Source organism: Temnothorax nylanderi, unplaced genomic scaffold (genome assembly GCF_030848795.1).
Source record: "Temnothorax nylanderi isolate EJ_2023f unplaced genomic scaffold, tnyl_v1.0 TNYL_tig0194_pilon, whole genome shotgun sequence".
NCBI classification, from domain to species: domain Eukaryota; kingdom Metazoa; phylum Arthropoda; class Insecta; order Hymenoptera; family Formicidae; genus Temnothorax; species Temnothorax nylanderi.
In genome coordinates this window covers 46,667-70,894 of record NW_027249256.1, presented here as the reverse complement: position 1 = coordinate 70,894, position 24,228 = coordinate 46,667, and the positions used below count along the sequence as shown (strand labels likewise).

The 24,228-nt window shown below is 38.3% G+C and overlaps 3 protein-coding genes across 3 annotated transcripts in view; all 3 read right to left on the bottom strand.

Annotated features, from left to right (window-relative positions):
- Nucleotides 1–4,213: 4,213 nt before the first annotated feature.
- The window catches only part of LOC139778761 (uncharacterized), a 61,428-nt gene continuing 41,413 nt past the window's right edge, over nt 4,214–24,228 (bottom strand). Inside the window, exons 7-8 of the mRNA XM_071716847.1 lie at nt 10,649–10,765; nt 4,214–9,552 (exon numbers count right to left, since the gene is read on the bottom strand). Coding sequence (XP_071572948.1) covers nt 9,330–9,552; nt 10,649–10,765 — 340 coding nt within the window. The 3' untranslated portion in view covers nt 4,214–9,329. The remainder of the gene's footprint in view (nt 9,553–10,648; nt 10,766–24,228) is intronic.
- LOC139778764 (uncharacterized) lies at nt 12,518–20,003 on the bottom strand. The gene is made up of 2 exons (XM_071716849.1): nt 17,569–20,003; nt 12,518–17,447 (listed from the first exon to the last, which is right to left on the bottom strand). The coding sequence occupies exon 1, from the start codon at nt 20,001–20,003 to the stop codon at nt 18,942–18,944; it is 1,062 nt and encodes a 353-aa protein (XP_071572950.1). The 3' UTR covers nt 12,518–17,447; nt 17,569–18,941.
- Nucleotides 12,518–23,927, bottom strand: LOC139778765 (uncharacterized). Its single transcript, XM_071716850.1, has 2 exons — nt 22,184–23,927; nt 12,518–17,388 (listed from the first exon to the last, which is right to left on the bottom strand). The coding sequence occupies exon 2, from the start codon at nt 17,366–17,368 to the stop codon at nt 16,595–16,597; it is 774 nt and encodes a 257-aa protein (XP_071572951.1). The 5' UTR covers nt 17,369–17,388; nt 22,184–23,927; the 3' UTR covers nt 12,518–16,594.

Below are 24,228 nucleotides of genomic sequence, written 5' to 3'. Positions count from 1 at the left end.
TAGGTCCCATATACAATGTGTATAATCCAGGTAGCAAACACAAGTCATTTTGACGTCAAATACTAGTCATGTTTGTACAAATGACGTCAAATGACCAAAAAGCGACTATGTCTTTAAAAATGACATTATACTGACGTTATTCCATAACATCATTATGACGTCTATTTTTAGTCATTTTTGGTTAGGTTAGTCTATGACATCGGCGACTAATAATGGACGTTTATAAGACGTCATTTCTTAGACCATCTAAAGACGTCATTTTAAAGACGTCTTAAAGTCGTCCAAATAAGATCTTTTTGTAATATAACTATTTTTACTTCTTAATATTGTTTAATAAAGTAATAATAAAATAAAAACCACAAAATTAACTGCAATATGTTTGTTTAGCAACTTTATGATTGAAGTGGCGAATTTATGGTATAAGTGGATGTAGTTGCGTGTGATTATAGTTTTATGATAACTATTTCACACAGTGTTATAGCTATCAAGAAGAGTATCATTACAAGATTTTTGAACACTTTAAAGATGTACCTGTTATAGACAAGTACAGTTAATAAGGAAGCATCAGGGTGAGAAGATCGTCACTGTCCACTGGATCATCGAAGTCAAGCGACTCGGACGCGGTACTGTACTAGGATGGGTGACCGCCTTGAGAGCGGCTATACGCACATGGCATGTAACGAAACAGTTAAAAAAGTTTTTTTTTTCTTAGATAAAGAAAAAGAACATTTTTTTATAAACGTTTATCAAGTAGACATTTTAACATTTTAATTTCATAAAAAACATTTCTAGAAACCGGTATGTCGTACAATGGACCTATTTTTGCCGTCAATAAGACGTCAGAAAATGACGTCAATTGTCTGTGACATTAGACCGTCATTTTAACGTCATTATGCCGCCAGTTAGTGACGTCAGGAATGGTCAGTAAAGGACCAAAATTTGACGTCAAAATGACTTGTGTTTGCTACCTGGGATGTGTATAATCCACGTGCGCAACACATGTATATGAAGAGAAGTCACCACGCTCGGACACGAGTAATAGGACTGAGGATGAATTGTGCAATATGAACGATGTTTAAATAAGAAAACAAGGTTTATTAGATAATATTGAAAAAAGACTGCGATTAAATATCGCAATTTTACTCGGTTTTGCACATTATTTTATTAGATATCATTGTCAAACATAACAAATTTTTTCAAAATTACTTTAAAATATTTTGCAACATTATTCTAAACATGATTTCAATTAAAGGTATAGTATGCAAATACTTTATATAATTCATTTTTTAATTCCTTTATTCAGTATATTTTTAATTTCTGTTTGAAGCGCTCAGAACTGCAAGTTATTACGTTCATAATCTGTATTTATAAGTGCTATAGTTATTGCTTTTATTGCATAAATATTCAGAATTCGGCAATTTATTTTCAGATAATTCCTAATCGGGTCATCTTTCTTGGGAGCGGTAACTCAGTTAATCTTTCGAAAGAAACCATTCTGCATAATCTCATGAAACTTTACGAGCTTCTTAGTCGTGACTTAAGATGTAATCATAATGCCCCGTCGTAAAAAATTTCGTGCATCCGATGTAACTTAGAATTTTATATGGTTTTATGCTTGTTTTTACAAAATGCATGTAAATGTAAAGATTAAGATATTTCTCATATTAAAAGCAAATATTATAAGCTTATCTCATAATTAAAGAAAGAGAAGGAAAAAATGTTAATTTAATCAAATAATTTGAGGTATAAATGAATCTCAGCATGGGCTTCTTCGTTAGATATCTTTTTTAAAAATATTCTGCTGAAATTGAAACCATTGCGACGTCATGCCTTCGTCGATTAGCGTGCAGTATGCGAAGTATTTGTAGGTATACACGTAATTACTTATGCGTATATATATATATATATATATATATATATATATATATATATATATATATATTTAATGGATTAGGCCACCTTGAAACTTTCAAAAAATCAAATTTATTTATTTTTACTTAAAACATTCTTTAAGATGTCAAAACTAATGTCAAAACTAATGAGCAATTGGTCCTAATGCGAAAAAAATTTTTTTATTTAAAAAATATCGTTAGGGGAGACCGGGGCGAAGTCGTCACTATTTTTTTCGGTGCCGATTTTTAACAACAAAACAAATAATTTTAGTAAAATGTGGGTTACCGTTGTAAAGAGTGAACCCTTGGCTACAAAATTTACAAGGACATTTTTGGTCTACGTCGCTTTGTTCAACTGATATAGAGTGAAAACGACAAAGGTGCAAAAATTGAAATGTCAAAATTGCCGGGGCGGAGTCGTCACTCCATTCTCGGACTGAATTTTAAATGAAAATTCATAATTCCATCATGAAAAATGATAGGACACATTTTATTAATTATTTTTTAATAGAAAAATGGAAACATTAATTAAAAACACGATGGCGGAAAATAATTACAAGAAAAGCGCACACAATTATGTGCCCTACGCTCGCACGAAACGTACTGTTTCTCGTCAGTTCTATTCTGTCATCTCTGAGCACACGCAGCACATATTATCCAAGTCCTCGCCGGAATCCGACCACTGCTGCTTCTTTGACTTTGATTTTCGCCCGAAGCCTCCATGATATGGCTTGGTGACGACTTCGCCCCGGACACAGATTTTAAGTTTGATCGCTCATGAAATATTAGAAATCAACGAAAATAAAAAAATTTCACTGGATTCGTGTTCAGCATGCATTACTCTTCAGAATCACTTATCTCTAGATTTGGAGAGAAAATAATATTTAAAATATTTAAAATTTTCGACGCGCAAAAAATTATACTTTCGACCTCCGAAAACATCTTTGTCTTAATGAAAATCACAACATGGCATATAATCTCACTAAACTCCGTTGGTCACATGGGCACCATAAGTAGTGTTTACAATATTAATGGTGAGTTCACACAACATACAGATTTCGAGATAATTGTAGTGACGACCCCGCCCCGGTCTGCCCTACATAAAACTTTAAATGCATTTTTCTCAAAATGCATTTTTTAAATTGGCGAGCAGTAGAACTCGAACAATTTTTGACCGGATTTACTTGAAATTTTAACAGCATCTTTAAAACTAAATTATCTAAAGAAGTACATACAGATTTTACGATTCATTAACAATTTTTTGAGTTATAGAGAATTTTTTACCTAAAAATGAAATTTTTTGTTTAAATGCTCACCATTTCTTCAAAAATCTATATTTTGAAAAATCCATATGTACTTTCATAGCAAATTTCATGTAAATAATGAAAATTTTTTTTGTTTTGTCCTACGATCAAATGGTGACCACTTCTACTGCTCGCCGCGAAGTGGGTCAAATCAAACAAATGCTGCTTCAGAGCCGCCATTTTGGAAAAAATATTAACTTTAAAAAAATTTTTATATACTTTGAAATATGTATAATAAAGTGTATACATTGGATTTTGCAGTTACTTTATTGTTTCTAAAAAAAAATTCCTAACAATGACGCGATTTTTGAAGATTTAAGGTGTGTGTGTGTGTGTGTGTGTGTGTGTGTGTGTGTGTGTGTGTGTGTGTGGCCTAATCCCTTAAATATATAAGTCGTAGGCTATCGTCAACCGTTGGTTCCAAGTCTCCATACTATTATTCGACACTCTCTACGCACCACCCCCTCGAAACATTCCACATTACCTTCTCGACACAAAATTTCTACCGAAAGATTACGCGATACAGATCCTACCCTTGTCATTTCCCAGATAGCAAGCTGACGTCAAAATGGCGAGAAATAACGCCAGCTTGCTACCTGAGTCGTAGACAGTTCTTGCAGTAGCTCATATTTTTGACATGGAAGTTAATATCATCATTTTTTATCCTTAAAAGAGTTTGTTATTTTTAAAAGTTCAAGAGTTTCTGCTAACAACATCCGTTCCTCTAATCTTTCGAGCGAAACTGATAATACTCTTATTCGTACACGAGCGACGAATGTGAAATTAATTTTCCCATACACACTATCCCGTGTTCATCTTGCGTGAAAGTTGTAATTTGGGTGATATATTTAAATTTATATATTACTCGCGCTGCATCATCCAATGTGCGAACGAGATCGAGTGGGGATAAAAATAAACATTCAATTTGAAGTTACATGTGTCGTGTAGATTTTTAATTCTGAGACGTGTTAGACGACGAGGATAAAAAGCGTCATCCATGAATGTGTTTAATTAGCGTGTGTTTTATAATTAATATTTTATTGGTCGTGGATATTTACATGAGTGTGTTATGAGAGAAAGGAACGTACGAGCCGCGTTTGGTCACAACTGCGCAGCCCGTGATGAATCAATGGGCGAGATAACGGTGATACACGACAATCGCGGCGATCGCGGGAGTGTTAAAATTTTTTATCGATTTTTATCGATTTTTCTCACGCAGTTACCATAATGTATGAATACGCACGTCGCTTGTTCGTCCATACATTGTAGCCCGGTTAATACATGCGATATACGTTCGCGCGAAAATCCTGAGAAGAGCAACCTGGGATTATCGATTCGGAGCATGCTGCAATTATTTTGGAGATCTATAGTAATATATTAATATATAATACCTGATATTTAATATCAGTAGATGTAATAAAAGCTACTTTGATAGTTTGACGTGTTCGATATGGCGAAATTGATGAGTGGGATATCTCGTTATAATATTTCGATGTATCCCTTTCGTACAATTCTCAACAATTGTAATTTGAAGAATAGATAAATAGATAATTAATCAAACACTAACACTAAGCGTTTAGGTCTGAAATGGTCGTATAATAAGGCGATGACTAATATTTATTAACAATAAGCCAGATTTCATATCGGTGTTCGTAGTATTTAAAATAGCACGAAAGTTATCTGTAGAAAAGTATAAAATATTATCGTTTAACCGAAAAGCTTTTATCCTGAGATTTCAAATTTACTTCTCTTCGTGCTTCATGTTTTCCATATTAAAAACATTAGAAATAAATTTTTGTATTAGTATTTGTGATTCAACTGTGTTAAAGCTTATATTAGTATTCTTATCGTTTTGGATACTTGCATTTTATTAAATTGCAGATAAAGAACTCTGACTTAATATTGATAACGTGGATGAATAAGATAATCATATAAGATGTATATATGTTTAAAGGACTAACTGAACATATACGAATATACGACATATATTCTACTAGTCCTACTTTCATCATATTCAACTTCGCCATTTAAAGCTAAAAGGAAAATTTAATCGATATTGATATGTTCCAGTCAACCATTAAGTGAGGGAATAGCAAATATGTTCTGCGATTTGCGTAATGCAGTGCAATTGTATCCTATAAAAATCGTTGTTTGCGAGCGAAACTCAGTGTGTCTGATCTGTTTCAATTGGTCCCTGAACTTCACAGTTTGTAAATTACCCACGTGATGATATCGAGAATTTAAAGTATTGAAAAGGTAAAAACAGCTTTTTTGGATTAATGATTTGATCAAGATATGTACAAGTCTGACAACTCTCTTTGCTCGCTATCTTTATTTACCCTGTAATTACAAATAATGCTATGATGTCTAAGAAGCTTTCTTCGCAAAATGTGATTAAAACAGTAATAAGAAAAGTGTTATATTTAAGTGTTATCACGATATTAAAACGATATATTTTCTTTGAAAAGAATAAAATAGTAAGCGCCTAGCGATATTTTAAAACTTGATTTTCAATCTTTTAAGACAAAATCAACATTAGAATTATTGTTAAATTAATTTTTAGCATTAATTCTACTTGATTTAATCTATTTGACAATAAAACGAATCTCATAAGCTTATATATAGCTGCGTTCAAATTAACTATCAATGATATCGATAAGATGAAATATTTGATTTATAATCACGATTTTATAATCGTCATCCCTTTTTTCTACGACGAGTCGTTCTACGACTTGGTCCAGGGATGCAAAGTTGAGAAAGATCGGTAGCGACGAGGCACGTGCTTCGCGTAGCAGCGAATTGCGATAATGGAAAGAAGTCGCGCGGCTCCGTTCTCTAAAATTGACCCGATAAGATTGCAGAATGTTCCGGATAACCCAACGACGCGAGGTGGTTCTCGCGCGAGAATCTGTCGCACGTATTATTACACAATCTATATTGTTCCCACGTTGCGATGAACCCTGATAGACGATAAACCGAGGGGAGAAAAAGGTCTTCTCCTCGATATCCTCTCTCTTCGGAGAGGATATCGCGCTTTCCGCGTACCGCTTAAGCGAAGGAATTTCGCGTAGATACCTGGAAGTAGCGATTTCTTCCAAACTCTCGCTTAACTTGTAAATGTACATATAATCAGTATATAGCCGACTTAATTACACGTGGAGATGGATTAATATATCTTCTTAGCGTAAAGTGTGTGAGATTGTTAAACTCTCTACTACTAACATCGCTAATTTTCCCTTATTCATTTCTTCCTTTGTCTCCCGTCATCATGTCACAGACATTGATACACGTATAATAAGTTTCATGCGACATACGACGAGCTTGGCCTAAAGGAGTTCGATCGATGATCGAAAGAGTGCTGTTATCATAGATGTATATAATAGAACATTGCCATATTGGAGAGCTTCTGGTAAGATCTGAAGGACAGAAGATGTGCTTGTTGAGACGATTTCCTTTTCTAACTTTTTCTAATTGTGTCGTTGGTGGGGAGAAGGAAAGGTGGAGAAACAAGGAAACAATCTCAGCAAGCATATCAATTCTGTCCTTCAGATCTTGCCAGAAGCTTTCCAATGGAAATGCTCAATCTATTATATATGTCTATGGCTGTTATCAAGTTCCCTACGCATCCGCAAAAATTAATCTAGTACATTCGACTCGCGAACGATCAGAGTACAATTCGAGCTTTCAGGCATCTGTGCGTCGAGAAATTTCGCACGCGCAAGTCTTAAATCGTCATTTGGAAGAGACATGTGGGTAATGCGAAAATAAATCGATTTCTATGAACGGTAAGCGCTTTCCACACGCGTCTGATATGTGCGCCAGGGTGCTTCGGATCAGCCGCGCTTCTTCTTCTTAACGGCCGAGGAGCTTGCGCGGCTGGTCCGAGGCACCTAGTGCCTTGATTCGCTGCACGATGACGTGATATTGTAAGTGGTCGAGGCGCATAATTTCGAGTACACGCGACTGCACGTTTATCTTTACTACTAAGGATATAAAGCAAGCAAGTGTGTCTTCGAGTTCGTCTTAAGATTATCAGCCCCAGCACTCCGTGAAAACGAGAGAAGGCGCGCAAACCGCACGAGCCGCTTAACCACTTGGATAAACATTTTCGAGGCGTCAAGCTTGTCCACGGGCTAAAAATGTGCGTGTATCACAGACGTTTCGGCCCATCTAGGCTTTGATAACGCGGAAATGCTTAATGTATTTAGAAACAAAAATGCTTTGCCCCTCGCGTTGACTTTTAAGGATATTCAGAATTTGTCAGCAAAGTCGTACACGCGTGATTAACGCTGGAGTATCCTTTGGAAACGTAAAATATGATATAGACGCGTACACGACTTTGTCAATGTGTTTCAAATACACGGATCTGTGTTCGCCGATTAAACGCCAAGTGGTTAAAAACTATGTCATTATGTGGTCCCTTTTCGTGGATAAAAAAAAATTAAAAATACGCAGAGATGTGTATATATGTATTCAAGTGACCATAATACTAAAGATTTTAGCAATGCTATAATGTAATAATTTCGTTAATCATAGCTTTCTCTCTGTGAGTTAAAGGTATCTTTTACCTTATGTGATTTATTATTATCTATCAAGTATTTGGATGACGTGATAAGATAATATGAAAATATGTAGCTCGCGATACTGCACTATTCTGAAAATGGTTCTTTGTAAAACATTTGTATCGTATTCACTAGCCAAATTGCGACATTTATAGCCAGTTTTCTGACTCGCTTCTGATATCTATTGATACATGATATTTTATGTAACTACGTAAGATGAAATATTTGATGGCCCGATTTCGTATAGATTCTTGAGAGAAATCTAGTCGAAGTTTATACCAATGTGATGCTGAAAATAAACGTGATAAAACGATACTTGAGAGCAAACGTCTGTTTTTATAATCCGTATCTGGACATGGCTTCAACGCTAAATCGAAATTTCTGTGCGAGTATGTATTTGATTTCGAATTGTATTACAAAGTTGGAAAAACTTGGACTTTGATGCACCCTAATTTGATAAGCGATAAATAAGAAAGTGTCATTTCCTACGCCACTGTTACGCGTGAGAAGATCATGAACGAGTGTGCGAAATAGAAGGAGACATGTGTGTTATTATTACGTATTTATTCGTGCGTTGCCAGAATGTAATTGATCGGATCTACACGCCAGCAAGCTCAAAATATCATTCATTATCCTTAAATCGTCAACCATAAGATATATTCCATCGTAAGTAAAGATGTGCAGTGAATTTGATTTTAATTCCCGAGAATTCAAATGTGACAACTCCAGTTGAATTCTTCCTGTCGCGAATTAGAATCAATCCACGATATCGAGAGGTAACGAAATTATCCACCAGGCCACGTACGTCTTAGAAGTAATACGATACAAAGGATGGTCAAGTTTGATCCAGCTCCACTTCTTTCTCGGGACGTTACAAAAAGACACAGATTTAATGCACGCACATACATACACATTGACTGGTTTCTACGTATGTAACATTTGATTGATCTTTTTAGAGAGAACTTCTAACGTACTGGAAAAAAAAATATATATATGTATATATATATATTGATGAGCAGAGTCATTATGTTGAGATGTAATCACCTAGACAGCACCACATCCAAAATTGGGACATAAGACGTCTTATGTCTCGATTTTGGACATGCGTGCCGTCTGGGCAACATTTCGCGCTTGTGTCGTTTTCCAACGTGCTGACAAAAGGCAAAGTCCGGATCAAACGCGAGGTCGGTTACTCCTCGTAGCTGCGCGGTTCCTATAATACAAATAGCAAATATATTCATGACCTTTGGAGACTCTTCCAAGATAAGTGAGAGTGTCACTTACGAACAGGGATAGAGCGCGCGCGATCGAGAAATCCGCGCTCTCCCGCCTCACTCCGACTTATTTGGACCGATCGCAAATACTCCTGGGAAGTCGCAGCGCGCGGCAGAACGGCGCCGTTGGCCCCGGGTCGACACGGCGGGCACGTTCGACAACAGAAGGGCAAAATGTCCGGGTCCCAATTCTAACAATAAGACTAAGGACGAGACCGTGCCGCGCGGGATCGGAGGATCAGGCGATCGGTCGGATCACACGAGGAGCTCCTTGAGGAAGTCCTCGGCAAGCAAGTCCTACAAGTAGTCGTCGACGCGCTCGCTCTCGTCCGGAGGGCTCGGCTCGCTCACGCTGAGGATCGGCAGGCCGAAGTGCTGGACCTCGATGCTCGACTCCGTGGCCGCTCGCCTCGCGTATTCGCAGCTCTTCGTGTGCCGCTCGGCGTCCGCGTCCGTGCGTCGGTGATAGTGGTACCGTGGCGGACGAGTGGCCTCGGACTCGTACGATCGCCGATAACACCTGCGGGATTTCCGGAATCAGTCGACATGGAATCAGAATCTAATTTCGGCTTAGATCGGTTTCCTTCGATTTCCGGCATTTCTCTAGTCCGTCATGGTCTCTAATTAAGTCCTTTAATTTAGGTGGAACAGAATGGAATAATAAAGCAAGGAACGTTGAAGCATTTTTTTCGAAAACTGTTCAAGATTAAAATTTTATATGACATCCAGAAAGCCATTAATTATTAGAAGCATGCAATTTCGAAATTACGAAATTATCATTAAACTAATGATATTATAATAAAGAATGAGAATTTTTGTTACGCTTTTGTAAGTGTAATCATATTTTTATAACAATGAGAATATTTAATTTCCGTTGTTTTTCACGAAAGTTTCGGTTCATTATTTCTGTTTTTTGTGCAGTAATATGTACATACAAAGCAAAGCGATGAATATTCGGGAATTTATCTTTTTTTTATTATTAGTATATATGCATCAACATTTTCGGTCCTCAACAAATGCAAACAAATTTTAAAAAATGCGTAATTAAACAAATATCTGCAATCGATCGAAAGTGATGTGGAAACTGATTAAAATTTGCAACTCTGTATCTGAAATTTATCTGCATATCTGTCATTTATCTTACGCGATTTGCAAAATGCGTAGGTATCCATCATTTGTCCTATGTATTTCCTATGTAAGAAACGTTTGTCCTATCTATGTAAGAAACGGGCTATAAAAGGAGCCTTACAGATACTTGATTCATTGCGTGTACGTGCATACGACGGTATTGTCGGCCTTGCACAAGATTCGACTCACGACCAAGTCGTTATTTTTTAAACAAACTAGGAGATATTCGTGGGACAAGACGACGTCATCTGCAGCGATTTATGACCGATAGGTTCTGGGAGGCACTTTGGGTTATAAATATACCGATCGTTTGTTGGGTATTCATGAGACGATGCATTTTATAGACGCTCGCCAATTATGATCACGGAAAGATTCCGCAATTCAGTCACCTGCATTCGAATCGTTATTAAGAACGAGGGAGCGCCGAAGTTCGACGACTACCGATTCCTCTCGCGCCTTTAGAGTTGGATAAAACTAAGGATCTTTACCGCTCGTCCATGGAAGCAGGCTGTCGCACGGGGCATCTGACATACTCGTGGCTTCCGCCAGTGCGCCATCCCCCGAAACGTCTGGTGACCAATGATGAAGCTGCCACCGGGGAGTCCCTGAAACACGAGCGCGATCGTCCTTGATGACGTCAAGACATCGTATAGTAAGACGTCTTAAAGACATCTTTAAGACGTCTTATATCCTAAGTTTAAACATGCGTGCTGTCTGGGTTTCGATATTCGCGCGTTCTGTGCGAGGGTACTTACACATGTGCGATATTTACATTTGCGTATCAAAACTTAATTACCGAATGGTTTAACTCTAGAACACACAGCTTCCAGTGCATCCCGAAAACACACACAGAAACCCATGTAACTTTGATAGGCTGTAACTCTGGTTCAGATTAATATTTTTATTTTTTTTTTAAGTTTTGAGATTTAGAAATATGCCTGAATAGGTTTTATAATATCAAAAAGTTGTATTGTTTTTGTCAAGTTATGAAGTTAAAACTAAATATCAAAAGTCAAAAATAGAAAATTCCGAGCAAGCGAAATTTCGTCTGGGTCTGGGAGACTCGTGCTGTGCGTTCTAGAGTTAATATGTAATTTCGCAAATATTATATATCGGCGAACAAAGTTACAAACTACTGCTACGAAATCAAATCGATGTCGAAGTTGGCCGACAAACGAGGCCGATAAATGTAATTTATTCGCTTAAGTCTCGTGCGTTCAAATTTGACCTACAAAATGACCTTCAATTTCCAATATTGAATCTTCATGATCTCATGTGGCGATCAAGAGAAAATTGATTGACAATGCAATTACTTACTAATTATCAAAAATAAAAATCTATTATTTATATTATATTATCGGTTTAGTAGATTAAGGAGAAATTGATAATGCAATCACTTGCTAATTACCAAAAGTAAAAAATCTAGTATTACAGTTTATATATTATCGGTAGTAGTACGGTAATTTCTCATCGAGGATATAATTCCGAAAAGGTCCACTCTCCGATTTTCATGAAATTCGGTGAAATAATCACAAACACTGCCAAATGAACATATCTAAAAGGTTTTTTGGCGCAATTGAAAATTAACCGAGATAATACTAAAATAATAAACGTGAATCATATAACAATAGACCTCGTATCGCCCTGTAAGCAGGGAATGGGGCGGGGTGGACTCACTTCGTGTGGAAAGTTGGAAACCTGAAAAGTTATTAACGAAAAAGTTCAAGAAATATAACAGTTTGTGTCAGTGCTAAGGGAAGTAATTTGCTGATATGTGTGTATAGACAGTACACATGTAGGTGGGGAAGGGGCTACCGTCCCTCCTCCGCAAGCAAGGGTAGGTGAGGATGAACCTTGGTTCGCGTGGGAAGTTGAAAACTCGAACCGTATTATAATAGGCCAGTAAAATTAGCTCGAAAAACATAATAATAGACCTCGTTTCGCCCTGTAAGTAGGTGAGGTGGAGTGAACCTCACTTCGCGTGGATGGTTCTTTGGATAGCATTGTACGGATTTTCAACTTTCCGCACAAACTGAGATCCACCCCCACCCACCCCCACCCACCCATGCTGTTACTTGTTAACGGTTATTGTTTAGAGAAAAATATAGAGATCATCGAAGCTGGATCCCCTATACTCCATAATTACTCTTAAAGTATGTACAATTATATCATTTTAACGTTATCTCAATTAATCTTTAATTGCGCCAAAAAATCTTTTAGATATGTTTATTTGGCAGTATTTGGGATTATTTCACCGAATTTTGTGAAATTCGGAGGGTGGACCTTTTCGGAATTACAGCCCTCATCGATCCCAATCTATAATCCCTGCATCAAGTAAAATATCTATGTGCGTCAAACATTACACATCACCCTACTGTGATTATTGTCGCCTGAATTAAGAGCAAACTTTTAATATCAAAGAGCGCGTATATTAATCTCTGTCCTTCCAATTATAGCTCTGCATCAGCTATCCGAATAAGAAAAAAATCTCAAGTCGTAGGTGTTTTTTGTCGAAGACCGATCGGAGATACCGCGTGAATTTACCCAGGCAACATTCTCGCTCGTAATGGTCGCTCGGCGGACGATAGTAATCGCGAGATAGAGTTTTGAATGTCAAGAGAGATAAAGCCGGCAAGAAAAACGGCTTGCGTAACTACGGACAAAATCAAGCTAGGGGCTAGGGAAGGAAGTTTGCGTACATGTCGCATGTACGCGCCGCGCTTTCATAATTCATAGCTTTGTACAGCGGCTGCGTATATAGCGACACGTGTGTGCATGTAACGTTGACATTATGGAAATAATGCGATGCTTGGAAAAGGGAGCACAGGACGTTCGCCGCGGAGCGCCGTATCTAAACGGCGCTGCGTGCGTGCGCGTGATTGTAGAATTTAAACGACCTAAATATATACTTGGGAATATATTCCCGCCGCATGCGAGATTGCCGCTAAATCGCACACGAACCGCGTACCGAGAAAAGACATTATAACTTGGGCGGTGCAACATGTTGCCGAAAGGAAACGAAAAGTTGTCACGAGAGCGATACCGTGGCAGATACCGCGGCGGATACCACGTGCCTGCGATATACAGGGTGTCCTAAGTAAGTACAAAAAATTAAAGGGGATATTCCATGGCGTATTTTAGGAAGAAAAGGTCCTATAAACATATATGCCCTAAATTGCTTCGTTTTCAACATGCAAAATTACCTATACGCACGCCCCTGGTGGATCTAAAAATGTTTCATCAGTACTGGAAAATGGTTTTTAATACTACACTGAGAGAAATAATTATTTTTTTTAAAAAAAATTTCGTTGATTTAATAAAACCGGAAGATTGTATGTTGCTAAGCAGATGATTTGATTGGCTTAACAAAATATTTGTACAAAATATTTTGTTCTTTTTGTTCTTTTGACTATTTTGTTTGTTGACTATATTGATTTGTTCTTTTTAACTAAATATTTTATACTATCAATTATACATAATATAACATTAACTAAATATTTCTTTGAATAAATTTACTATTTTTAAAAACGTTAATGTTCTTGGTTCAACAAAATTATTTTATTGAGTTAACAAAATTGATCATTAACTTAAAAAAAATGATTTTGTATGATACTATTTTCAGAATTCAATTATTTCATTTTGTTCAAATAATAGACGTGTACTTAATTCAATAAAATAAATAATTGGATCAATAAATTGAAAAATCAACAAAATTGTTTTGTTGATTCTACAATATTTTTCTCTCAGTGTACACATGTACGCATATCAAATTTGAATAAAATATCTTTAAACATTTTCCAGATTTTCGAAATTTTTATTACTTTTTTTTTCATAATTTTGACACCCTGTATTTTGAAAACAAAGCAGTTTAGAGCATAGGTATATTTATAGGACTTTTTCTTCCTAAAATAAGCTCCGGAATATCTTCTTTCATTTTTTGCACTTACTTACAAGTAACACTATTCAATTGTCACACGCCGATTTTTTTGAAACTGTGCACACATGTAGAACTTCGAAAAATATTTGTGACTTGTTTTTTTTTATTTTTGCTCACATAAAGCGTTTTAAGAGTAGAAACTACCCTCGATATATTGACCTTCTCAACCCTATATACGTTATGTCGAATGGTTTTTACACCAGAATACTATCTCTAGGAGTTTTCAGGGTTTTCTGGTCTTTTTTTTAACGAAAAATCGACCAGCAACGTGCATGGCCTAAAGAGTTGTTATACATAGAATTGAGAAGCTCAATATTTCGAGGGTGGTTTCTACTCTTAAGACGCTTTATGAGCAAAAATAAAAAAAACACGGCACAAATATTTTTCGAAGTTCTACATGTGTGCACAGTTTCAAAAAGATCGGTGTGTGACACTTGGATAGTGTTACTTGTTAGAAAACACAAAATACCCTGTATACATCAAGCTCCGACATATTTTGATAAGAACGAAAAATATGTCTCTGTAATATTACATTATTTTTATGCTTATAAAATATATTTTTTCCAAAAGGAAACGGAGAAAGAGATACTCGTATTATATTTTTATAAATCCTTGAAACTAACATGAGACTAATTTTTAATTAAAGTAGGTAGGTATTATTAGATCTGTATTTCTGTAAAAAATTTCGTTGTGCTTTATTAACAAAGCGGCTGTGAAATTAATAAATTAATAAAGTAATGTAATGAGCGGCGTGAAATATGCGCAAAAGCACGACATATGCGCGTAAAATAATTTCCAGAACGGAGAGATTTATGAATGCAAAAACCATTCGATCACATATTGCGATATCGCGATCCATTTGATTATTGCTTCCTTTATAATCATCTTAACTGAATCGAGATGATCGGCGAGCTATTGCGAGCTAATGCAAAAAATGAAACGTACAGAATGAATGACTATAAATGGCGAAATTCATTAATGATCTTCTAGCATACATAGCGTGTGATATGGCATCCTGAAATTATGATCGATTTATGATGGAGCGAGCGAGATGAGACGCTGCAATGACGAAACAGGTATTGTAGTAACTATATTAACCTTCGCTATTGCCTATTGCAACTTTTAGGTCACATATCGATTTTGTTATTGTTTCATTTTATTCTTGCGTTCTTCTTCATTTATAACTCTGTATATAAAGTTACAATACAAAATCCAATTTCTGTTTTGTGTCTTCATGGAAGTATGGATTTATTAGCTATTTAATGTGTGTGTGTTTATATACCAAAAGCCTTTCCGAACATTCAGCAAATAATGTAGACATGCAGTAGAAGATCGAGGAATTGATCCATTTAATGATTTCTGACAATTACGTTTATTAAGTAAATAAGAACATAAAATCTTTAGATTATTAAAACTCTGTAAAATAATGAATAATATTATATTATAAATATTTCTTGATTTGGATTTTACCCTTAATATTCAAGGGTAAAATCCAAATCAAGAAATACTCATAAAGAATAAACTTCTTAGGATTGACATTTTTCTGACCTGAGCTCTAATTTCAATTTTCTATATATAAACTGATAGTTACTTATCGATCCGTAGCATTTTTTAATGTAGGTATACAATTAATAATTGTTAAAATACTAAAATACCAATTTTATGTTATCGATCGATAAAAATATAAATGATATAGTAAGGTACAAGTGATGTGTAAAGTTACTGTACTTGTAAAATATACTTAAAGTTAGAGGTTGCAACTTGAAAAATTACTTTTTAAGTGTGTGTTTTATATATGTGTACATATCTAAATATAGATTATATCAAAATTATTATAGCCTATATGGGAACTTTCTCTACTCAATAATTCGATACTGTACCGGAAATGAGTCGTTATAATTAGAAATGAGATTAAGTTCAATATGTACTTAAAAATCCAAGTCAAATCCAATAATTAAGTTTCATTTTCTAGTTTTCTTTTTCTAATATCATAAGAAATACTATTTTATACATTGTACTTGCAAAGTAATTGATCCCGACTAGTTAGTTTTGAAGTTTAGAATGAGTATTAGCAAGATTCGAAATGTTACTTATAATTAGTAACTACTTATTAAGTGAACTTCTAAGAAGGTTCTATTGCAAAAAATCGAATCTTTTACATTACAAATTATAGACTCGAACTCCAAGGATGAAGTTGTTAATTTAAAGAATGTATAAACGTGTAAAGATTTTAAGTAACTTTTACTCTATATGTATGTATGAATATTTATTGCATATCCCCATGGGGTTTACAAGGCGTTTTGTTTTTACGAAGAACGTACCCAAACCTCTACAAGCGAACTCGAAGACTTAAACATAAACAAAAAATAAAAAAATAAAAAATAAAAAATAAAAAAAACAAATAAAAAAAACAAATAAAAATAATCTTCTTTGTCTTCTTTCTCTTCCTCTCTTGCGTCGGTACGCCTCCATGGCCTTCCTCCCGTTCGTCCCATCCTCATTTGCTCCAATCCCTCTTCCCTCCCGCCTCCTTCTCCTCGTCCGACTCCATCAGCAATTTCTTTTCCAAATCCTTGGAAATTTCCTCTTCCTCTGATCTCCCCGATCTCTTCCTTAGCCTGCCTTCCATTTTCTCCTCTCTCTCCTCTCTCTCCTTATCTCTCCTTTCCACCGACTTATCTTCGTCTATCTTCACTCCTAATCTGTTTCCAGCCTTTCTCCTCGCCTCTATCACCCGCCATTTCTCCTCTTCATCCTTCAGCTTCACCAGAAGCGTTATCCATGCTCCTCTTTGACCCACTATACACACATCTCTCACCGTAACCCTTATCCTTAGTCCTTCCGCAAACACCTCCTTCACCTTCTCCCAGTTCGAGCCCTTGTCCCCCCATACCTCCTTCTCCGCCCTTATTATAACATTTCTTTTCCTTTGCTCCTCTTCACTGCTCTCACCCACCCCCGCCCACCATTTCTTCCTTACCCCCACTCCCTCCTCGTTGTCTTCCCTCTTCCTTTTACCTCCATTTTGCTCCATTCTTTCTATCTTCCTCTCCATTCTCCTTACTTTCTCCTCAAGCTCCTCTATCCTCCCCTCCTTTTTTTTCTCCTCCTCTTTCTTCTCCTTCACCATCTTCCTTACCTTCTCCTCTAGCTCCTCTATTCTCTCCTCCTTCCTTCTCTCCACTTCTCTCTTTTCCTTCTCCCCCTTCTTTAGTTTCTTCTCCATAATCCTTTCCATCGCCTCCGCTATTATTCTTCCTTCTTCCTCCATCCTAATTAGTCCTGGGTAATCTGTAATAAATTAATTTCATCACCTCCTCTTTCTTCCTCTTTCCTCCTCACTCTCTCCCCTACTCCCCCTCTCCCTCACTTTGTTTCTTCTTCTATCTCCTCCAACCCCCCTTTTCCTCTCCTTCTTTCCCCCTCTAGTTCCATCATCCATTCCTCACCTCCTCCGTCCTCATCTAACACCCATCCCACCGCTTCCTGCCAGCTTCCATCTCCTGATTCCCATCTCCTACATTCCTCCCACACATGCTCCCATGATTCCTCCCTGTACTCACATAACCTACATTTCTTTTTCTCTTCCGTTTCCCAATATTTGCTCTCTCTCATCTCATTTCCTAATCTATATCTCGCCACCCTGTTCCATCTGCTCTCTCCCCATCCTTTCTTCAAATACCCCGGAATACCCTCTCCTTTTACCATCTTGTACCATCTGTTATACTCCGCTCCTTCGATTCTTACCCATCTCTCTCTTCTTTGTACTTCCTTGTCCCCTCCGAACAGTTTGCGGAACCATTCTTCTTCGTCTTGTCTCAATCTTTCCAGTTCCTTCAATTCCACACCTCTGTCTTCAAAAAACTTTCCTCTTTCTCTCTCCCAGTTTGATCTTGCTTTCCCTTCTTTCTCCTTCCCCTTCACCTCCTCCCAACATAGCCTTGCCAATTCACTTCCTCTACCCTCCTCTAGTTTTCTCTCGAATCTCCAAGCTCTCATCCCTGCCCTCCCTCTCAGCTTATCCCTTTGTGTCTCCTCCCTAACGAGATACCATGGCGTTCTCCCATCCACTCCCAATACCCATCTGATATACCTTTCTTCCAATCTTTCCATTCCTTCCCTTTCTTTCCATCCCCATGTTTCCGCTCCATATCCCATTACTGTCCACACCAGCCTATCAAATAGCCACAATCTTTTTCCCCAGTCTCTCCCAAATCTCCTCTTCCCTATCCCCCATATCTTCCCCATCACTGCCGCCGCCTTCTTGATCCTTTCCCTTACCTGCGCTTCTTGTCCTCCATTCCTTTGGAACATGTACCCTAAATATCGAAATTCCTTCACCTCTCCTAATTCTTTTCCTTCCCACCTCCATCTTCTCTTACTGTCCCTCCCTCCTCCTTTCCTAAATCTCATTATCTTTGTTTTCCCCACATTCAGTTCCAATCTCTTCCTACTTAGATAACCTTCCATTCTTTCCAACATGCTCCTCATTTGGTCCTCGTCCTCCGCCAAAAGCACTATATCATCCGCGTACGCCAAAGTATAAACCCTCCTACCTCCTAACACCACTCCTCCCCATTTAACCTTACCCATTTCCTGTTCCATATCCGCCAGTAACACGTTAAACAACAATGGACTCAATGGGCACCCTTGCCTTACTCCTCTTCCCGTCCAAAACTCTTCTCCCATTCCGTCTTCTACCCTTACCCTACTTTTCGTCTCGCTTAACAACTCCTCCGTTCTCCTCACCAGCCCTTCTCTTACTCCCCTTTCTCTCATTGCTTTTATTAGAACTCCTCTATCTACCGAATCAAACGCCGCCTTAAGGTCCACGAAACACACTATCAGTTTCCCCCCTTCTTTTCTAACCTTCTGTTCACCAAGTAGTTCAACACATAAATGTTATCTATTGTTCCCATCCCCCTTCTGAAACCTGTCTGGTTCTGTGGTACTATTCCCTTCTCCTCTGTCTCCTCTCTTAACCTCTCCGCCAGAATAGCCGTATACACCTTGTATAACGACGGTATTATTGTCACACCTCTATACTCCTCCGCTCTTTTTCCTTCTCCTTTCTTTACAATTGGCGCAATTATTCCCTCTTTCCAGTTTTCCGGCCATCCCCCTCCCTTCCATACCCTATTAATATATTTCCATGCCCAACTCTCCAGCTCCTTCCCCCCTCGCTTCCAGACCTCGCCTGGTATCCCATCCCTTCCCATAGCTTTTCCGTCCTTTAACCTCTTTACCGCTCTCCTCATTTCTTCTAGACTAATCTCCTCTTCCTCTTCTCCCTCCTTTTCCTCCCTATTTCCTTTTTTCCCCATCCTCACCTTCCCTTCCACTCCTCCCAGAAGTTTCATAAAATGCTCTTTCCATTCCTCTTCTTCTATTCCTTCCTTAATCCCCCTCCTCTTTTTCCTCTCCTTATTTACTATCTCCCATACTTCCGCCTCCCTCCTTGCTCCCTCCGCCTTTCTCTCCCATCTCTGATTCTCTTCTTCCTTCTTCCTCTTACACATCTCCCTAAACTCCTTTCTCTTTTCTTTGTACGCGCTACCCTCCCCTCTTCCTTTCCTCCACGTCCTTAATTTTCTTCTTGCCTCTTTCTTCGCCTCTCTACATTCTTTATCCCACCATCCTACCTTCCCCCTCTTTCCCCCCATCTCCTCCTCCACCCCTTTTATTGCCTCCTTTATTCTTGCCTCCATTTCTTCCCATTCCTTGTTCACATCATCCACCTTTTCCTCCATCGCTCCTATTCTTTCCATGAACCTCTTTGCTCCTTCCTCGTTCCATATCCCCCTGTTTCCCTTCTTCCCCCTCCTTCTCCCATCTCCCTCTTTCCCCCTCCTTAAGGCTATTTCCAAGGGGTGATGATCCGAGTCCACTCTGTCCCCCACTGTCATACTCTCTACCTTCTCTCTTACTTCTCCTTCTCCTATCACATAGTCGATCACCGTGTCTCCTCTTCCCCCCGTGAAAGTAAACTCCCCCTCCTCATCTCCTCTCACATTTCCATTGAAGATTTCCCATCCTCTCTCTTCTATGCTATTTATCAGCCGCCTTCCCTCTCCGTCTATCTTTTTATTCCTTTGATCTTCTTCCCCCTCCGCGCTGTCCTGCCCCCTTCTCCTCTTCTATCCCTCCGCCTTCTTGGCCGGTCCTTGCATTGAAGTCTCCTCCAATTATCGTAAACCTTCCTTCTTCCTTCTTCTCCATTATCAGTCCCAGCTCCTGTAGTATTTCTTCCATCTCCTCTTTCTTTGCGTAGACCCCAACGATACTCCAGTTCTCATTACCTATCCTAACCTTTCCTTCTATCAGCCCCTCCCTGTCTATTTCTATTTCCGTTCCCTTCTCTTTTAACTCCTTTCTTATACCCATTATCATCCCTCCTATCGCTCTCCCTTTTTATTCCTTTTCCTTGCCAATTGCACTCCCCATTCATATCCTTTTGGCAGCCTTCCCCTTATTCTTTCCCAGCCCTTTTCCCCTATCCACGTCTCTACCATGACTAGGACGTCCTGTTTCTTCAGCCCTTCCCAGAACTCCTTATCTTTATTTTCCAGACCTGCTACATTCCAGAACACGATTCTCCATTCTGCTTTATTTCCCCCCTCTCCCTCTCTTCCCACCTCCGCCTTTCCCCTCCCGACTTCCACCCCTCCAGCTTCTCCTCCTCCTATTCCCCCGTCTCCATTCCTACTCCTCCCCCTCCTAATCTGCCTCCCTCCTCTTCTTTTCCTCCTCCGCTCTCCCTTCTTACCCTTCCCCTTTCATCCTTTAATACCCCCTCTTCTACGTCCCATCTCCACCATACATTTTCCAATCTTATTCTACCTGCCTTAATTTACGCCCTCCTTCCCTTCCACCCCTCTCTTCTCACTATCTCTCTCAATATCCAATCCGTCCTTCTTTCTTCCCGAGACAAGTCCTCCGTGATTCTCTCCCTACGTCCCACCAAACTCCTCTTTTTTTCCATTATCTCCCATTTTTGCTCCTCATTTTCCAACTTCAACAGCACCATTTCCCTTCCTTTTTCCCTATCCCCCCCTATTTTCCTCACCTCTAATACCTTTACTTTGGCTTTCATTCCCTCCAGTAGCTTTTCCACCTCTTGTCTTCTCCCTCCCTCCTTCACTTCTAACCCCCTTATCACTACATTTCTTCTTAAGAAATAACTTCATAACTTTCTCTCTATCTCTCTCATCCTCTCCACCACTCCCTCATTTTCGTTTCCTGACTCCCCTTCTCTCTCCTCCTTCCTCTCTCCCATTTTCTCCTTCCATCTTTTATCTCTTTCCTCCACCTTCTCCTCTAGCTTCTTTACTCTCTCCTCCAGCGCTTCTCTCTGTTTCTTCCATCTTTCCTCCCTTCTCAACATCTCATCCTTCAGTCCCTTGATTTCATTCTTTATTTCCTCTTTGTCTTTTTTCCTTTCCTTCTCTTGTTCTTCCATTTTCCTTAAGATCTCCTTAAACATCTCTTCTGCCTCCATATTTCCTTCCCCTTCTTCTCCTTTTTTGATCTTCGCTGGCGGTGATCTATAGACCCTCCTTGTTTCTTTGAACCTTCCTAGGATCTCTTCCTCTGCTCTCGCCTTCGCTTCCTCCTCTTCTCTTTTCCTTTTCTGAAAGTAATCTAAGACCGACCCTAGGCTATCCGTTCTCCCTCTCAGTTTTCCAAGCTCTTCCGCCTTTGTTGGTCTGCCCCTTGCCTTCCTCTCCCCCTCGCCCTCTCCCTTCTTTTCTTTGCCTTCTTGCTGTTCACTCTCTATTCTTACTTCCTTCTCTTGCGCCATCTGCCCCGAGTTCTACCCTGAACATTCCTAATTGACCCTCCTATTCGTTATCTCTCCTATTCTTCTCTCCCTCTACCTATTCTATACTCTATGCTCTGCCGTGTCTTAGTTTTCCCGTCCAGTCGCCCCTCTACACCCACTTGCGTACGTTCGTGCCTTGCCGCGCGCGCGCTCGCTGCCGCACGTGGCTCGGCTCCCCCACCGCGTCACCCCTCTACTCTCGCTATTGCTCGTGCCTAACCTGCCTTTGGCCTTGCCACTTTTCTACCCTTAGTTCCCCTTTACCTGTTACTCCACCACTCTCCCCTTTCGTCTCCTTGCTCTCCTGCCTCCACGCCTTCTCGCTCCTTCACGCTTTCCCTTCTCTGCCTCCTTGTACTCTCAAATCCCTTCGCTTTCCTCACGCACACTTTTGCACCTGTCACCTCGGTCACTCCGGAAACGGAACCCAACTTTTACTCTATATTTTTAATTATCTTTTCATTATATTTAATTTTAACGATAGATAATCTAATATTTGTAATTATTAAAAAATAATATATTCAAATAATTATCGCTTTATACATACATTTTATACAAACGCTTATACAAATATCAAAGAAATGTAAAATTTCTAATAAAGTAGGGGAGACCGGGGCTAAACAGTCCGTTTTTTTTTTGGTGCCGATTTTTAACAACAAAATAAATAATTGTAGTTAAATGTGGTATACCACTGTAAAGAGTGAACCTTTAGCTACAAAATTTATATAGGAAATTTTTGTCTACGTCGCTTTGTTTAACCGGTATAGAGCAAAAACGACAACGGTGGAAAAATTGAAATTTTAAAAATGCCGGGGTATAACAGTCTGCACTGCATTTTCAATACATATACGTACATCTAATCCTAAAAAATAATAGGATACATGCAATAATTGTTTTTTAAAAGAAAAATATAAAAATTTATTTAAATTTTTATGCGAAACATTATTAAAAAATAGTTACGAGGGTTCCTCTTTCCGCAGAAGTCACTCGCCCGACTTGTTTCACTCCTCGACGTCCGATGACTCTATTCGGTGTCTGAACGGTTGTAATTCCCGTCTCATCCATATTCCATATGCAGTGAGCCCGAAAATGCCTTGGAAATGCACCCGGACTGCTTACTGACCGATTAGCCCCAAACACAAGTTTCAGGTTTGATCGCCCACGAAATATTAGACATCAACGATAATGAAAAAACTACACTGGATTCGTGTTCAGCATGCATTACTCTTTATAATCACGTACCTCGAGATTTGGAGAGCAAATATTATTGCAGATATTACAAAATTTTCACGCGCAGAAAATGTAACTTTCACCTTTCGAAAACACGTTTGCCTTCGTAAAAATCATAACACGGCAGGTAACCTGCCGAAACTCCGTTGGTCACATGGGTACTATAAGCAGCGTTTACAATGTTAATAGCGAGTTCGCACAATATACAGGTTCCGAGATATTTGATTAGACGTATTTACCCCGTAGACGTTTTAGCCCCGGTCTCCCCTACTCATAAAAAGATTCGAATATATGTGACCTAGGTTCGAGTCCACTTGAAAATAATACTCTTGTTTTTCGTGGTACTCATAAAGAGCTCGAACTTATTTTGTCCAAGCTCGAGTCTACTTGAAAGTACTGTTTTTATTTTTCGAAGTATTTATAGAGACTAAAGTACATTTGTAAATTGCCAACAATATGATAAACAATTAAACATTTATTTCATCCGATAATTGGCAAATAATCATCGTGACGATTCGACTATTGGTTTTGGTCCTTTAATCTTCAAGACGTTAATAATCTTTGATACTTATATATATAAGCATCTCATTTTTAAAATAATTTAAATTAAATTAAATTATTAAATTTATTGCGAAAAATATTACTTCAGCCAGGGTTCGAACCTGGAACCTCCCTCATTCCGTGTAGGACGTCGTACCAATTCGACCACTGAGGCATGTGGTAATATTTATCGCAATAACACACTAAACAATAATAAGATGGAGACACCGATATTAAGCCGCGGTGTATAATAAAACCTAAAGTACATTTGTAAATTGCCAACAATATAATAAACAATTAAACATTTATTTCATCCGGTTATAATTGGTAAATAATCATCGTGACGATTAGACCATTAGTTTTGGTCCTTTAATCGTCAAGACGTTAATAATATAATTTTTGATACTTATATATATGTATATATATAAACATCTTATTTTTAAAATAATTTCAATTAAATTAAATTATTAAATTTATTGCGAAAAATATTACCTCAGCCAGGATTTGAACCTGGAACCTCCCTCATTCCAATAAATTTA